At 40.2% G+C, this 18873-nt stretch overlaps 1 protein-coding gene across 1 annotated transcript in view; it reads right to left on the bottom strand.

The window, feature by feature from the left end:
* Positions 1 to 500: 500 nt before the first annotated feature.
* Positions 501 to 18873, bottom strand: part of kcnd2 (potassium voltage-gated channel, Shal-related subfamily, member 2) — an 81618-nt gene continuing 63245 nt past the window's right edge. The window contains exons 3-6 of the mRNA XM_056748928.1: positions 10653 to 10815; positions 8376 to 8471; positions 6649 to 6887; positions 501 to 5616 (exon numbers count right to left, since the gene is read on the bottom strand). Of these exons, the coding sequence (XP_056604906.1) occupies positions 5436 to 5616; positions 6649 to 6887; positions 8376 to 8471; positions 10653 to 10815 (679 nt within the window). The 3' untranslated portion in view covers positions 501 to 5435. The remainder of the gene's footprint in view (positions 5617 to 6648; positions 6888 to 8375; positions 8472 to 10652; positions 10816 to 18873) is intronic.

Below are 18873 nucleotides of genomic sequence, written 5' to 3'. Positions count from 1 at the left end.
TTCTTCTTCTTGGGTACACAAAAGAAGATTTTTTTAAGAACCTAACTAAACGATATTGGACCCCATTGACCTCCATTTTACTTCTCAAAATATCTTCTTTCGCGTTCAGTAAACAAAACAATAAAATATGTTTTGTTTTTGGGTGAACTATCCCTTTAACTGAATTTCAAACAACATTTCCATTGCAGACACATGGGTGAAATTTTTGACCAGTGGCCAAAGTTTTGTCATAATACTGCAATTCATAATATTGCAGTAACATCAATTTCATGCCTAGCAAAAACCGTATCACTGCATTTCAAACAGTATTCAAAGGTTCCCACTGTCCAACGGAGGAGTTTCTTCCACTGAAGCTTTCAGATTTCTGCAGCGTGATCTGTTTATAAGTGTGAGCATTCCAGAGGGGTCACGCTTAAGTGCTACTTGGTGGAATCACTGGCTTCGTCCAGGACTCGATAGGAAACAAATCTGTCTGAGGTGAAGCGCAGGGTTTCAGGTCTTGTCTGCTTCATGAATTTTAACAGATGTAAAGCAATGAATAAAACATCTTCAATAAAGAGCACACAGACATAGAGACGGATAGAAGGAGAGAAAGGAAACAGATAAAATGAGACATGTGCTGTTTAATAAGGATACTGCATACTGTTTTTAGTATGCAAACAGTGTATTATGTAGCGATAAACATTTACAACAGAAGTATGCAATTTGTTGAAATAAATGTTTAACCCTTGTTCGGGTCAGTGAGACGCGTTTTAAATGTTGTTCTAAAAAATGACGTTTTATGACATGTTTACTTATTCACGAAAAACATGTTTTTCACCCATATCACAGATTTTGTTTTTAGTACTTTTTTTACAAAAACCTTTTCAATGCGATTTAACTGCGGTGTTCGAAAAATAATATTCATATGTCTTTGTTATAATCTATTTTTTATCATCTTTATTTCCGTGCTGATCTAAAAACTGAAAATGCTTCGGGTATAAACATTGGCTGAATAACAAAAACATCAACCCCATACAAGGGTTAAAAATGCTCTTGTTATTACTTCCGGTGATGAAATGCCACATCTAGCACATTGTTATTCTTCCAGAGACCGTAACAGGACAGACGACTTGAAGTATAAAAACAAAAAAACGTGTTGCAACCAACAAAACCGACCATTAAAGGGACAGTTTACCCAAAAATTAAAATTCCGTCACCATTCACTCACCCTGAAGTTGTTACAAACCTGTTGAATTGCTTTGTTCTGTTGCACACAAAGAAAGATATTTGCAAGAATGTAAGCAATTTTCAGTTCGGAAACATCATTCACTACCATAATAGAAAAAAATATTGTATATTGTTTGTTCTGTTGAACACAGAATTAAATATTTTTAGGAATCAAGGAAAGCAAACAGTTCTGGAGCACTTTTGAGTATCATAAATTTTGTCCTCCTATAGTATTCAATGATATTCCAGAACTGAACATTGCTAACACCCTTCCAAATATCTTCCTTTTTTCCTACAATCTAAAGGCAAGTAAATGACGACAGGATTTTCATTTTTGGGTGAACTGTTCCTTTTCCAGGTATTCCAGGCGGTATTTATTGTTGCATATTAGACATTTTGGTGAATGTGACCTGCCTGCGTTTGACAAAATGTGTAGTATGCTACAGGCAATACCTCCTTGAAGGTTTCCAATGCATAAATAAAATTCACACACCGACTGCAATATTACGAACATATTCATGAAAAGCTCACAGAGGGACTAGAAAAGCGTCTGTCAGCTTCCTCTTGTCCCCAGAGCTCTGCTGATGCAGGATGAGACTTATGAACGAGACGAGCACAGGATTGCCGTCATACAAGCTTTACAAAAGACATACTGTTTCCTCTCTTGTTACAAACCCCCCCCCCCATTCATCTCCTGTGTATGAGTGAGTTAGTGAGTGAGAGAGAGAGAGAGAGAGAGAGAGAGAGAGAGATATGATCCTGCGGCAGCTTCCCACTCTGGCCATATCCCTGTAATCTTATCTTCCTTGTGTGACCATGTGCTGCAGTGTTTACCTACTCTGTTAAATCCCTGTCAAAACATATTTTCAGTCAAGACTCTCGCTGAGATCGGTTGACTGCGTGTCACTTAAAAGCCTGGTTGCACACGTTACTATCACATATAGGCTCCCCTTTCCTTTTGCGGAGTACAGTAAAACAAGCCAGTCGGGAAATAAAACCATTAACTTTTCACCTCTTCGTAAAAATAGCGAGGTCACCAACAGACAGCTGCAGCTTGCGCAAGGCTCGACTCCAACATCCCCCCTTTTGTGACGAGGTCCCCCACTTCTCAATGCCTTCGGCAGCTCTGCGATACTGCCTCTTCCTACAACCAACTTCAAACATCTCAATTACCATCGGCCTGATGGGAAATATGCTAATGTCCAGTCCTATCGCACGCGTACAGGGAGCTCAGCACAGCTCTTGTGCTGCACAGCGAGTACAATAAATAGATGCGGTCGCCATTTCTTCCCATCCAAGTGTATATAAGAGACAAGTGGTCACCGCATTTGAAAGCTTAGGTGTAACTTAATCATGTTCAGTTGCCGGACAAAGACGATTCCTTTGAAAGTGCCGCCTAGGAAAAATGCGTATTGAAGCGTATTATTGAGGCATTGGAAGAAAATACACACTGGGTGATGCAGCGTCACAATTCGCCTAGTTGTGCCCTGAAATGTTTTGGTGCCTAGGTCATTTCAACTCTTTGAAACTTAGCGATGAGTTACTGTAACTTATTAAAATGAGTTAAGCAATTTAAACTTGTTTTAATAAGTTGAGTTAATGTAAATATGATAAAAATGGTAACAGTATCAGGAAATGACCTGTAAAACCAGTTTAATTGTACTTATACATTTAAGGCAGCAAAATAATACAGTTCACTGAGTTTTGGTACATTTTTGTTCCTATGCTATTCTGCAATATACAAACAAGTGACTATTGTTACCTAGGCTGTTAAGGATGGTAATTTCAACATACTAATTCTGTTTTCGAGTACTATTAAGGATTGATAGTATGCAAATTTGGGCACAGGGTTAGAAATCTCAAAACAAGAAAATTCTTTTTGTTTATAAAATGTTAGAAGTACACCAGCATACAGTTGTATACAGATTTCATGGAGTATTGAAAATGTGTACATTGACGAAAACTGAGAGATAAAAATATCCTCAATGATCACAATGCAACAATGTCTTTTTGTCTGAGTTTTAATAGGACAATGAATTATTTCTATTTATTCATATACACTGCACCGGACTAAACAACTGCTTTGTATTTTTTCATTGTTTTTCAGTAATTCACATATTTTCATGTCCATAACACAAGCTGTAACAAATTACAAAGGACGCTCATCATCCTGTAGTCATTTAAATGTACATTATGTCACAAACAGGAAGTCCCTTTTTAAAAGTCCCTCATGGGTCCTAAAACAAAAAAAGGTGTTGGTGGATGATGAAACGGCACGAGTCTGTGAGCACATGCACTCTTTCAGTCCTCTGCTCAAAACAGGAAATAGAAAACCTCCAAATCTAAACACACGGTCCTGCTGCGTTTAGTTGGCTATCCGGAAAGTAAACAGTGAGACATTACATTTCACGTCAATGAAAATTAGGAAAAAGAAACCGCGATAAATTTCACCACACCGAAGAACAAATTTACAGCACAGGTGCACGAGTAACACTCTCCCTTAACTCTGTTTTTAACTTTTCATTTTTTTGTATTTTACAACTGAAATACATTTAGAATATATAATCGACATCGTTTTAAAAATATGCATTTGTGAGACTCTATTCCCCCATTATCCCCTTTAATACAAAGCATATCTTTACAAAAGGAATCTTGTTGCATAAGTCACATGGTAAAGCAGGAATGAGTGCAGGCATTGAGCAGTGGGGCGGTGGTGTGTGTGCGCGTGTGTATGTGCCGAGCGAGAATCTTCTCTGACATCCGTTTAAAAAATATCCTAAAAAATATCTTCTGACATTACAGACTAACTTCTTGCTAATTCCAAACATCAAACGGCAGAGATGATTCATTCATTTTTTTGGGGTGAATAGAGTTTTTTTTAAACGCTTGCTTTAGGGTGAAAGTCATGAAACCTGTCGAGAACATATTTCAGCCCAAAATCAGGCATACAAATTATTTTAGTTTATAGAAAATAAAGCCTGTCTTAAGGCTATTAAGATATTTTGCATTTTAGATTATTCTTTTTTATTGCACCCAGATTCAGCCTTTTACAGCGAATTTACACTAACACTGAGCGGCTGTGAATGCCTGGATTGCAAATCTGCAAAAAACAATCGTTTTAATTGGTGTCAACGTCATATCTAAACCTGAAGTCAGTTCCTCTGGAGAATAGTTGCTCTTTATAAATCCCTTTTTTAATTAGAGACGGGCCAATGTTCTGGTCAAGGCTTCACCATGATCACGACAACATGCACAGTAGTGGAATTTCATCAAACATTATAAATAAAATAAGTACATTGTTTTTCTTTTCACAGTTAACTGGCAAACTTTTGAGTATAAAATGGAATGGCTAGTATTCAAGTCCTCGAACCTCATCCGTCAGCGTGAGCCCAAAATCTCCAGACACGGAAACGCAAAAGGTTGCTTCCCTTTCCGGTCACCTCTGCTTCACACTCGGTCACGAGAAAAGGAAAAATAAACATTCTATCAGGCCGAGCGAGAGGTGAATGCAACATGTCTATGACAGATTTTCTGTTTATCACCACAAAGGCCAACAAACAAAAAACCTTTATTTGACAGCTGCTCATTCTGGGGGCTCAAGGTTGCTGCAAATCAATACTGTATAACTAGGCAAAATACTGACAATTAAACACACCCACACAGCCAATCCTTATTGCTCATGCCGAATTGGAAATAAGACAAAGACTTATGAATGCAAAACATGCAAGAGACCGGTCTTTACCATACGCGCACGCACGCAAAAACCATGTACCCTAGTAGAGCCCAGCTTTACTTCGAAGTATCAAAAGTATCGGTGTGTAGAGCTTGTAAATATCATACTGTAAAATCCCACCCCTGCTGGTACACTCATAATCACAAATAGCTGTCGATCTCATTAAGTTTAAGACAACAAATTCAAACACACACAATACTCAAAAGTATAGAAGCTAGAATAACCACACTTGTATGGTTATCGTTTTCCATTTCCTCTATGGGTTGAGTGAAAGCCTATTGGGCCCACGTGTGAGTCACATGATGTATGAGCCCCCAGGCGGAGCTGACATCCCGGAACAGCGAAGCAGAGCCCTGGACATGAGCCGGTAAAAAACCCAGCTACGGCCCGCCCTGCTGCAATGCCTCCTCTACTACACTAGAGGGCTCCATCAATTCCTCCTGTTCCAGCGTCCAATCGCCAAATAAAACAGCTAATGGTCACTGTGGATGGTCTATAGGGCCGACACCCTGACAATGTTGCTTCGCAAGAAGTCGGTTGAGCAGGAGGAGTCTCCACCCTCGGGCGTGGTCACAGGCGGAGTCGGCATGCTGATGACAGCGGCAGTGATGTAGGGCTGCTCTTCCGAATTAAGAGGTACCGTTTCCTCGAACTTGGCATTGAGGCTGGAACGACTGCATTGAAAGAGAGAGGGGAAAACAGGCGGGTGAGAATGATATCCAGCTGATGGGTAAATTCCCTCAGCTGTTGGATGGAGTCAGGACAGCGTTCCCAGAGTATGCTGGCATGAGGGGGGGAGTGCCACAACCGGAGCTTTATGGGATTCCAGCGGCATGAATCACTATGGGAACAATTCCACATACACAATTCCAGGCTCACACGGAATCCGCAGTCAAGAACTGGACAAAAAGCTCTGCAGATTTCCGCACAGCTGGAACGGCGGTCGTTCATTAAGATGCGTGCATTCCCAAGCCAATGAATATTTAGGAAAGGTCTTGCCTAATCTGATCATGCTTTCCAATGCCAATGAAAGCCTGCTCGGTTTAACACTTTTATCATGTTGAAATCCATCTGGATTTATCCCAAATCAGTATAGAATATATTACACACGTCCACATATTCTGTCTTGGACGTCCTTGCACTAAACATGCAGAATATACACTATGTTCTATAGGTTATGCATACAAGATACTATGCAAAATACTACGTACTAAACGGCACACTATAAAATGTACAATGTAAAATGCCTGTAAATAGCTTTGCTTAAAAGCGTCTGCTAAATTAATGATGTAAACGTAATGTAAAAAGTGATACACTACGTACTTCACGTGCACTACAGTCAGCATGCACTGTTTTTTATTTTGCGGCAAGGCCCATTTACACCGGGAACGCTATTATGATAAATAAAGTTGTGCGAATAATTTTAAATTTAAAAGAATGTCAATGCCCACATCAAAACTTTAACATTACGGAGGATATTGTTGGGATCACTGTAAGAGCAAATGTTTTCAGCTGTGATATGAAACAACATTGAAACCTAAACGAAATCCGTGTAGTTTATGTCTGTTGGTGTGTATGCTCATAAAAACCTTTGTATTTATGTGTGTGTGGGTAAAGGTGTCTGGTATTAAGGACACCTGTTTAGAGAGCGTTTGCATGTGCGTGTTTATGCAAAAATCATGTTTGTGTCGTGTGTGTGTTCGCACCTGTTGCTCTGCGGTCTCTCTCTGATGTGGATGGTGCTGAGCTCCTGTATGCTGCCTCTGCGTATACCTGTCATGTTGGAATTGGGGACGTTAAAGCTCTTGCGCTTGTTCCTACGCGAGCAGCAAGTGAGGCCGTGCGGAGAGGAAGACGATGATGAAGAGCAAGACATCGATTGCTTCATTCCAGAAACCTCCATACAGCTCGTCTCATAGGTCTGCTCGTCCACAAACTCATGATTCTAGGAAAAGAAAAAAAATCATTAAATAAGCAAGGAATTGTTTTGGAAAGTGTTTTTTTTTCATTATTTATGATATTCCCGTTTTTTAATTAAATAAGCAAGGATTTCTGTTGGTATTCCAGTTTTTGAATAAATCATATAATTTTGCCTGGCTTTCTGGTAAAATCGAATCAAAAACATTGTAAAGCAATCCATATTTAATTGACAAGCAAAACTTCATAATATATTGAAAACATTCATTTTTCCTTTTATCTTATTTTTTATTCATTTAATTTAAGGCTTTTCTTAAAGTTCCCGTTTGAAAAATAAACATATTTCAAGATATACTGTATGAATATATACTCTTACTGGAATACATCATAAAACACTGATAAAGAAGTATTCAATAAAAATCCTAAATAAGAGCCTAAATAAAAAAGCAAATAGTGAAAAAAAATAGTGGTCTCAGAGTGCACTGTGTATCATTTTTACTACTAAGATGTAAATATATCATTACTGTACAGATGCAGTCTCTGTTTTATTGCTTTGGCTGTATTGAGTTCTCATTAGTTTCATCAAGTGCTGACAGCAGCTTGAATAATGACTGTAAATCTCAATTACATATGCACAGTTGGCCTCTAGAGCAAAATCGCACAAGCGTTTATAACTGTTAGAGGAGATCAAACATTGGACGTTTAACATAGAATCACTGCAGTTCTGGCGGTATCCCAAACAGTCCTGTATCCTCAGCAGGAAACTGGAACTTTCCATTGAAATGTCTCTAGTCTAGTGCCCTAGGAAAGCAGGAGCGGGTCACAATCTGTTCTCTAGACAGTCGTAAGTCTAGTTGGCAAAGGACGACAGTGGCTGTCATTCATGCCAGGGCCTGACTCGCGACTCCTTTTGAGAGAAAATTGTATTTTTTTGTGGCAAACCCACAGGCATTGATGTGCCAAAGATGCCCGGAGCTGCTGCTGTGATTTGTTGGTGTTAAAGGGTAAGTTCACCCGAAAATACAAATCATTTATATCTACATTCTGCCTGTTTGCTGAACATGTTCCCTTGATGCTATTAAATCAAATTCATACTTGTGTTATATTCAAATATGGCTAGTTAAAAAGCACTGCACCAATTTTGATGTCATTTTTTCCAAAATCTGTTGGTTGTCATGTTTTCAAATATATATATTAGAGAATGAGGTTTGAGAGCTATATGGACGAGAGTAAAGACATTCATCTTAATTACGTTTTTGTATTGCATAAAGCACGACCGTTATTAGTTTGAACTATTCCTGTAAATACATTCACACTTTAAAAGATACATAGGATGAGGAATGACCATTGACAAGTAACCAAAAAAACTAGAAGAAGCTTCTTGTGCTTCGTATTCATCTCTATATCAAACATTTTGGAAATGGTTTCTCCCAGCATGACTAAATCAAATGGTAAGAGTATATTAATGAGAAAATACTGGAGTATGTTATGGACAACCAAAACCAGAAATTCTTACCGTGGTTTTCTCCAAGCAGTGAAGAAGATGGTGATGATCGGTATCAAAAATGGGGTTGGCCTTACATACCAGAGATTGGCCCGCCTCTTTAGATGCCTTATAGGAGACACAGAAAAGAGTGATAGATTATCAACCAATCAGAGTTCCAAACGATTAAACAAGTGAGAGAACAGACGAGCATTGACAGCAAGGCCCAAATTCTCACAATGATCCAGCATTGTTCGGGTGATAATAGGTATTTTTAGATCATTGTAATAACGGTAGGCTCTAGGTCACTGCCACATCCCGTCATCTCGACCATGATGGATGGCTCTTGGTTCAAACACAATTATCATACAAATGATATTCTCTGTGTACATCTCAGTTTGAGTATTTTCAAAGTAATAGTATTGTTTTTTTTGGAAAAACTATGTCGGTAATAAATGGGTGTCTGTCGTTTTTGAACTAAGAAGGCCACCGTACCCATTCCAAAGTGCCTGGAACCCTAGGAGCAGGACACATGACGCAGTGACCAAACCACTAGGGCACAATTCATTGAGTAACAGTGTAGGGTCACAGCACCACCCAATCAACACGCCCGTGGTCTCTGCATCACATTTACCCGCCTCTCACCCCGCCCTTATTTAGATGCTGGCTAATCAATCTCATGCAACTCAGACAATCTCATTCTTCAATGTGATGCGCTCTGATGATGTCATGACGAGAAAGAGACCGCACAGGCCAGTCGGGACAGCCGAGCGAAATCAATCAAAAATGTATGTTAAAAATGCAACAAAAAGGACAGAAGTAGTCGTCAAAATAGAAGTAAAAAAACAAGTACACGGTGGAAAGACAACAAAGAGGTAAAATCCAAAAGTACAAGAAAAGCAAGAGAGAGAGAGAGACAGCGGTTAAAGAAACATCACGGAAGCATTCGAATGAGGACAATCCTGCTCGGACCCCGGCCCCCTGTTGGACAGGTGAAAGGTCACGGTGGGACGAGGGGTCCACATGCACCAGCCCATCATGTCATGTTCCGTTAAGAGTGACCACAGCGACGAGGTTTCCACGGTTACCTCCTCCTCCATGTCCACCAGCATCCGATTGAGTTTGTACTGCAAATAAGCGTTAGCACCGCCGCTCTTCCTCACACGAATTCTAGCAAGCCTGGTTTTCTGTTCAGTGGACAAACACACGGGGCGTTTAGCCCGACACTTCCCCCTCTCATGATAAATGTGTGATTGTGACTCAAGATTTGCATGCGTCCGTCCAACATGCGCAATGACATGGCGTTATGTAAATATCGTAGATTCGTTATTCGGTTAAAAGTCGATAGGCAAGTACTCAAATGTGCTGAAACCAGTCTGTCTCTTTTGTATCGACTTCATTTGGTTACCATGAGGTCAAACGGTTGCATGCATATTTGGGCACATGCTTTGTAATGAACATTTGCAGCATCACTGTAAAAGTTAGGATCATAAAATATAACTTCGTAATGGTCTAGACTACAGAAAGTTCATTTCGTGAAGATCCTTCAGGAAATAAGTTCTCAATATTCTCTCTCTCTCGGTCTTGCTTAACTGAGAAAACAGATTGTTGTTCTTGGGTGGACTGGCTGTACTGCTTATTTGTGTGCTACTCAGAGGGGGATTGAGATATCTACATCTTTTTTGTCTCCCATGGCTCAGAGCTATATTAAGAGACTCATTCAATGACACGATGTGATGTCACTACATCTACATATTCTGATCACTGAGTCTTGCGTTCACACTGCAGCTGAATTGGGAGTGACTCCAGTTTTCTGTACAAATACAGAATGCATTTAAGTGCATTCTTAAGTCACTCCCCAAACGTTGGGCACTCACTTCTTTACTGTCATCATCATTCATCTGTCATCCTCAAAGTATCTCCTTGCTTGTCTTGTCTTATTTATGCGTGTTTGTTTTTCTGGTCTGCAGTGTTGAAGTACGGCATGAGATCTGGGCATGCGCTAGAAATGATCGTTCCACAGAGACATACACACACTAGCTCATACAGCGCACACAGCGCACACACCACACACAGCGTGCAGACATCTGGGTCACAAGCTTTTTGGGCCAAGTTGCATTAAACACTTTCCCAGCATCATCTTCACGTGTACGGTCAGTGAAAATCTCTCTGCCTAATCTCTTCGCCACATCCAGACCTGTCCAGAATTTTAAAGGAAAATCTATATTTGGTGTTCGCTCATTAGGGCTCTGTATCATCAGAGGCCCTGGACTCGGTGATGAAGATGGTCAGCAGGGGTGGTCAGGGTACCTTTTGGGCACGCCGCTTTTCTGCACGTTGACTCTGGTGGTAGATCCGGCTGAAATTGGACACGATGACGGGCACGGGAAGAGCGATCACCAGCACGCCACTCAGAGAACAAATAGAGCCGAAGATCTTTCCCATAATGGTCTTGGGAACCATGTCTCCATATCTGTAACACATACAAAAAGAGAGATTGTTTTATTTCTCAAATATTTACATGTAGGAATTTCAGAAAATCAAGTTTTTGTTTGCCCACAATTTCAAATTTTTACTAACTTGGTGGATTTTCTCCAACCTGGATGAGATGATTCCACTAGGGGGCAGTAGAGAATCATACAGCATTCGGCAAACACTCCAAGTTAGTGTGAACCTGCTTTTCACATTTGACCTCAGGCTTTTTTTCCACGTAAAGCCATGACATCCTCAAACATTAAACTTGTTGCGTAAAACTGTCTTTACGTGTGGTGGGTAAAGCTTTGTGTGTGTGTGAGCTGAGATGCAACAACAAGTTCACATTTTTCGACTTAATTCTGTTTTCAAATGACATAAATAACCACAACAGCAATTTTATATGCTGATACGTCACAAACTATTGTCACACAAAGTGATGTGCACATGCTGTCTTCAGAACACAAAGTCCCGGCATGATTTCAGTGTTGTTCCAACACACACACACACACACACACCTTCTGTCATAGCACTCTGTATCTCTTTAAAGTATTCCAGTGTATGACAAACCAACCCAGTCACTGGCACCGAGGGGACGCAGACATCAGAACCAAGATGTCACCATTGTGCATTTTAAGGCTAACGGAGACTTAACACATGAATCATTCCGACAGCATCCAACAGCTTACCTTTAATACGTTTTCTAATAATACACTAAGATTTGAATAAATTTGCATTTTTGCAATGTGGTGTCAACGTCGGACACCATCGTCGCGCTTCTAGCAGTAACAGCATGCAAAGCAGAATATTATTGTTATAATACAATTCGATCTTTACAGACATACAATACATTTCAGTACAAGCCTCAACATGAGACCACATTTTCATCTTCCATCTTTATTCATTCTGATCATAACTTGTATTCTGCTATACTTTGTTACAGTTTTTCAGAATGAATCGCTTTAGGATCAAAGCCTTAGAGAAACAGTCTCTCATTCCTCAAAAAAAGCAGAAGTCAACCCAAAACTGCACTTTTCCTTTCCCTATGAGAAAACGTAAAAGAAATGCAAAAAAAAAACATGTGTTTTTCTAAAAGTGTATAAAATGTCTTTATCAGTGCTGAGAGGCTTTCTGTGCTCTAAGTGAAGGATTTAATTGAATTACGGAGATGAGAATATGAGCTCAAGGGGCCCATGCGACAAATCCTCCAAAGACTGAGCCGTAATTACAAAAGGCAGAGAGTTGACTTCTCCAAAAAAAAGCCTGTAATTAACTTCACCGGCAAGAGAGACGTTAAGACACGCAAAGAGTTAAGATTCCCTTGTTTTTTGCCTTGGTAACGGGGTTGACGGTATTGACCCGGTCACTCCAAACCATGAAAAATATCCATATTTATGGTCGCGTGAGCTACAGAAGCGTTTGGTTCAATAGAAAGCTTTGTGATCCTCTTCAACAACAGACAATAGACTCATTATAAAGGCCCAATAAAGTCCCTTGTAGGCAATTACCCTCATAATTAGATTTGTGTACATGATGAATCTGTCGGCCGCTGGCTGTTAATCCAAATTCGCACAGCAAGACGGGTAATTTTCAGAAGCGTGTTTGTGTTGTCTCTTGAGTGTCGCATTCTGATATTTCACACCCGGCATCAGTGCAAACAAAAAAACAAAACGTTGACCTTGTTCTCCATCAGCCAGGTGTGTGTGTGTGTGTGTGAAGTGAACTGAACGAGAGGGAACAGGAAGGACTCTAATTTGCTATCTGCGTTTGTCATTTCCTCGCTGCTCACTGTCTAGTGCTGTTACGTATGACAGCATCCCTATTAACCTCAATGACCTCCAGTGGCTATACACACACACACGAACGTGCACACACACACACACATTTAAAATTTGCTTTCGAAAATCAAATGCACCGTATATTGCACTAATGTAGACGTACTCTTTAGAGACGGTTAGTATGTGGACAAAGTGTAATGCTCCAGCACATGGTGACATTTTAGTGAAGTGTTTCTGGCAACAGATGATTTTTTAGTATGACACGCCCCTGTGCACCAAGCAAGGTCAATAATGAAAGGATTTACTTAGTGCAGAAAAACATGACAAACCTATATGTGATTGTGAGCCGTACTCCATCACCCATCATTAGTGCTGATGTTTGTGTCTGTACGGGAGCAAATCCCGAAATGATGTCGAAACATCTCATAAAAAGCTTTCCCAGAAAAGCGAAAGCTGTTAAGCATCTTGGATGTCCCTGAATGCCCCCAAAAGTAAAAAAAGTTTTGTCCCCAAAGTGAACACACACACACATGTGCTCCAAGAAACTTTGTGAGCATCTTGATGGTCCAATGCAATTACAATCAGGCAGCGGAGGAAACGGGTCATCAAACGGCACCCGCCGTCTGAAGGTAAACAATCGAAACACCCAAACACACTCCCTGCACATCACAAAGGACAAATCAAGACAGACAGAGAAATGGGAAAATGAGTGCTATCTGTGTGTCTCACAAGACCCTGTGAATATCAGCATGCTGTCTTATAAAGCAGCTGCTTATAGGCAGCACGCAGCTTGCCGTATTTTGAAACACAGCTATTGTGTGAAATGAGGAGTCGGGCGGATTGACGGATGGAAACAGCGAGATTAAAAACATTAAGCTGGTTGATTTAATTACTAGTGCTTCGTCGACGCTCAGGAGCGGTCGGAGATGGAACGAACGCAGGGCTCATTACAATACTGAGAGACCGAGTTAAACACACCGTTCCATTTAACCGGGCCTGTATGGACTCTTCACAGTCACATCAGACAATGCACACTAAAAAAAAGGTATGTCGAGAAACGTCTCAGTTTTTGTGCATCCCCGAAATGGATTGTTTGGTTACCAACATTCTTCAAAATATCTTCTCATGTGTTCTGCAGAAGAAAGAGAGCCAAACAGGTTTGGAAGGACAGGAGGATGAGTAAATGATTTCTCATTTTTGAGTAAACTACGCCTTAAGGCACTAAGCTATTTAATAAATAAATAAATAAAAAGGGATGCTGGAGGTGATATAAACATTAATTTACAATACCAGTGCTGCGATTGGTCACATTATGCAAACATCCCCCCACTCTTTAAGTTCGGTCGAAACACAAATCCTCGACATATCTGTGCCACAGAACCAAATCAGACCTGTCGTGTTTGACATGCACAAGCAGAACCAAGCGCATGATCTCCACTATAGCTGGGAGGAACAGCACTGTAGGTGGAATTGCACAAGCGAGATTCTCTTGAAAGGCTTTTGTGAATGCTTTATGCAGGGGCTTCACACGAGACCCCCGCCCTCCCTCATCAATAATTCCGTCTATGCTTTCTCCCATCCTTGTCATGAATGTTGAAGAATCTATTTCATCCCAATCTTCCCCATTTTTTATCCCTCTGTCTCTCTACACACATTTGCAAACACAGACGCTCATTCAAACTCCTATCAGAAATGTCCCGCGCTCGAGCGTGTCTCAAGGAGATACAGAGATTATCGCATCAACCGATTCTCTCGTCTACAAAGAACTTAGCAGGATCAGGTGCACAGTCCTTGACCTGATAATGAAGGATGTTCCTCTGGCAGTCAAACAGAACTTCACGTTGAGGAAGAAAAAAGAGAGCGAGAGATGATAAGAGTCTTTTATCTTTTCTTATAAACGCAGTGAATGGTCTTCTGCTCCACTGACTCACAGCAGATCAATCAAAGATAAAACTCTGAGCTCACTTTTGTGTCAAAGAAAACACTCTCAGCACACAACAGGGATGAAGCTGAATGTGTTGGATTTCCGAAGAAAATAACACTTAATGATCACTACATGGACCAGTTGGCCATTTGTTCAAAGCTGGGTTCGGTGTCCACTGGTGTTGTTTGTGGCACGGCACCTGAAAGTCTTTGAAATATGATGAGATTGAGGGGAAGAGCATTTCGGGGTTATTGGGGAAGGGTGACATTGATCTGTCATGGTCCAATACGATTGACTCATTACCAAATCAATCTGAGCTCATATCACTATCACTATCTCATATGATACTGCTGTATAGATACGAAGAATGATCGATATGAGAAAGCAGAGGACGAAATGATAATGTATGCCAAGTTGCATAACAACAAGAAGCTTGATCTTGAAAGCGCTCTTTAATAGTTTTATTGACCGAAAAATATAATTTTCACGGGAATTAAACACACAAAATCTCATTAGTGTAATGTGTACAGACATATCACTTTGGTTTTTCTTTTCCTTTAGTATGTTTTATTTTTCTCAATGATGCTTATTATTATATTATAACAAAACAAAACAATTTTAGTACATTAATAATATAAACAATATAAATAAATCATTTTAACAAAGTCAGCATAAACGGAGGAAGCAAAATGATGCAAAAATACTTCACATTTTCGTTTGCAGTACAGAATTCCTCTACTAGAAATGATTGTTGTTTTATTGGGTTTAATGCCAGACGTTCAGCTTATAAAAAAGAAATGTATAAAAGTATAACTGGAAAATACAAACAGTTACCTGCACTTGTAGCCGTAATTGAAGAATGTTCGAATCTTTGTGATTTGCGTGTTTCTTAAAGAGATCTTAATGTGTTTACTAATCAGCATAATTATGATGGCATAACTGTTATTACGCACGGATGATAATGACCCACCCGGCTAACCCGAAGGGGCTCCCCTGATGAAAGGATGGAAAGAAACACTACCATCATCCCTTTTTCACAGATAATTATTTCTCATGTAATAGCACAGCCACGAAAACTCCCAAACAAATCCCAGAATTCTGCAGATTTAGGCAGAACTGGAACGTCGACACTTTCCCTGACCTTGCGTTTATATTTATTGTCCTCATTAAATGATTAAATTGAATACATTTTTAATAGTTTTAGCTAATGTGATGATTTGACTTGAGTGTAGTCCTTTAAGTTCCAACACAATTTAACCATATTTAAATGAATGCCTTATCTCCCCACCAACAAAATATTGGTCTAGTAAAAAACAAAATTATTTTTTATAAGAGTAACTACATTAACTATGCTGCTGTTTTTTGGATGAAGATACAGTACTTTGACTACGTTTGTTTAACATGTACCGTGGTATACTTAAGATTGTTAGTCATTTTCAGTTCTGGGACATCATCCACTACCATAGTTTTGAGGCAAGTAGAAGCTAGGAGGAGGTTTGAATGAGCTAATAAGTTTCATGCTGATGTTATGAGACAAACATGTGTAGCCGGAAACCACGTGAAGATGACAACATCAGTGACCGTTATAACCTGTTGAAGGTGTGTACGAGGGACGAAGTTACGAAGACAATTACAAGTAACTTTGACATGAATGTGACGATATGAGAAAGCTCTAGATTCTTTCATTACTTTATTTCCAAGGAAAACCGTGTGACATATACCAAGCAAGCAAGGTCAAATCAATGAGATGACATTTTCACGAAGCACAAGTCCTCATCAAAAAGCAAAGTGATGGCAGGTGTGATGGGTGGACAAGAATAGATATAACTAAACTGATGACACGCAGTGGTCGCGGTTCACGTTCGTTCTTGCCGCAGAAATGCTAAAGAAATGTCTGAAATGTTAAGGGTGTGATCTATCAATCCATCCTAAGGCTTTGTCACTTCATCACATCACAACCTGTCTGTCTCTGTACTCCCCGCCATGTCTAACAAAATGACGCCCATGTTTATACACCCACACACCGAATGTCTCTTTTGAGGACCGTCACAAAAACAAATGCGTCAAAACCCAGATCTGACTAAGATCCTCCGTCAGTTCCATTGATTTCTGTGCCGTTCCACCAAAAAAGTGGGCACACACACAAACGCACCCTCGCTAGAAGAGAACACAAACAATTGTCAAACGAGACACTTATTGCCCCTTATTTTAGCTCTGAGCTAAAACACACACACACAGAATCCCACTAAATTATGCACTCACAAACTCACACCGCGCACACATAAATTCACAGAAAAGCTGCAGTTTGACACTTCATTCCACCTACAGACACAAGCACAGAAGACAATTAGTCAAGCAGGCCTTGGGCAAGACAGATCCAGATGCCATATTTCTCTGTAATCCAGTAATAGGGTCTCTACCGGGTTTCCATGGTGAGTGTGTGTGTGTACTCATGATGCATGAAGGATTCAGAAGTAGTTTTATTAGCAGATTTTTGTATTCCGAGTTTTATTGTCTCCAAGAGAAACATCATTCCTCCACCGTGATTGGATTTTACGTCTTTCTGCCACACATGAAGTAGAAAGCATTTATTTCTCTGTCGGAAAAAATAACTATGCCTGAAGTCGTTTGCTTGTCTTATCTGTTTGGGATGCTAGAATGCATTTGTCATATAATAACGCTAAGAAATATTTAGATTGTTATAGTTGTTTTAGCTTTTATGCCTGTTTTTTTTATTTGATGAAAGCAATAACGTGCGAGACGCTGTGGTGTATTGTAAATACAGGTCATGAGGCGAAGAGACCTCACAACCGCTTCAGGCCTTGACTTGTTTAATAGAACATTTATAACCATGTAAAAATGTTTATATCTTTCATATTTAATTTAATTTTATATGTAAGATTGAACAAAAACGAAGTGCTTCTGTACCATGTTTACATCTCGAAATGGTCTATAAATAACAAATCATTTCAAGTCATCTTTAGGCCTCCTTGGAAGTTGTTGAGGGCCGAAACCCCTTAGATCTTCGAGCTAAGCTGAAGTTCAACTGGGTTAACTGGTTAGCCAGCTGGTCTCCCACCCTAACCGGTGTTTTAACCATCTGTAAACCAAAAATCTGGTGCCGTTACCCTCGATTAACACATTTATTCGAAAAACTCCTCTAAAACAAGCTGGTGCAGAAAGTCAGCAGATTGTCACCCAGATATGAATACTTCAATATCCGTGGCTGTTAACCTTGTCATGAAAGGTTTGTAAAAGCGAGTATAAAAGAGAATTGACAGCCTAACCGGCCCTCCATCATAAGAGTCTCTGACTGTATAGCGAGCCCGTGACGTATAAACCGATCTGATTACCTTTGAAAAGTGTCTCCTGTAGAGCTGCTATAATTCACGGAATAAAAAACGAGCGGGAAAAACTGCGCCAAGGATGAAGGGGGATGAAAGCCGGGCGCTATAAATAGCCCACCTGGGCTGCTTCACTCATTCGTCTGCTTTTGAACTTGTCATCCGCCAAATTGGTGCTGCGGGCCATGTCATCCATCTCTTTTTGGAGAAGGGGTGAGGAGAGGGCGTACGGGAGCCGTACCCCTGGCAACCGAGCAATCCCTCATCCGCCGCTGATCCATCACGCTATCGGGTTGAATCTGTTTGCGTTTGGAGTCTCCGTTCACTTCAACAGACAGACGTAATATCGACTAATATAAAGCTAATGACTTGCATTTCACAGTTTGCTTCATTTTGGATTTGTTTTTGCAACTTGTGTATTATGATTTCAACTCGAATGCATAAGTGTCTGACTTATTTGGACGTACCCATCCTAGGGCACAATTGAGGACATGAATATTGTTTCTCTTTAAGTGTTTGTGCGGTTATCACCTGACAAATCAGATCGGCTCCGCATGGGTGTGATGTGCTAAATACAGTCAGACACCAACCCTCCCTGCAGCGTCTGTAATTCAATTCAACGCCAATAAACACACACATATATAAATGCTAAACAGCAAGGTCAAGTTTACCCATCATTCCTCATACTTGAGTCAGAGGGCGTATTTACCAAATAAGAAAATTATTCTATATCACACATCATTACTCTGAATCAAAGCTGTCTTCAAAAGAGAGCTGATCGCAGAGGGGAGTAAAAAATGGTGCACTACTGCTGTGATGCCCGCTTTAGATCTCGTCTGATCTGTGGCGTTTCATGCTCCGAGAACAGTGTTCTTTTCATAAACATGCACTTCATTGTGTGCATCTATCGCATTTGTGTGTTTGCACCCGCTCGCGGGAATGTGTGTTTAGGAGTGTTTTGAAAAGCAATGATCACGGAAATGATGGCTCATGGCCACTAGGAGGCGCTTGCA

Source organism: Triplophysa dalaica, chromosome 5, assembly GCF_015846415.1.
Source record: "Triplophysa dalaica isolate WHDGS20190420 chromosome 5, ASM1584641v1, whole genome shotgun sequence".
NCBI lineage: Eukaryota > Metazoa > Chordata > Actinopteri > Cypriniformes > Nemacheilidae > Triplophysa > Triplophysa dalaica.
This window is presented reverse-complemented; position numbering and strand designations above follow the sequence as displayed.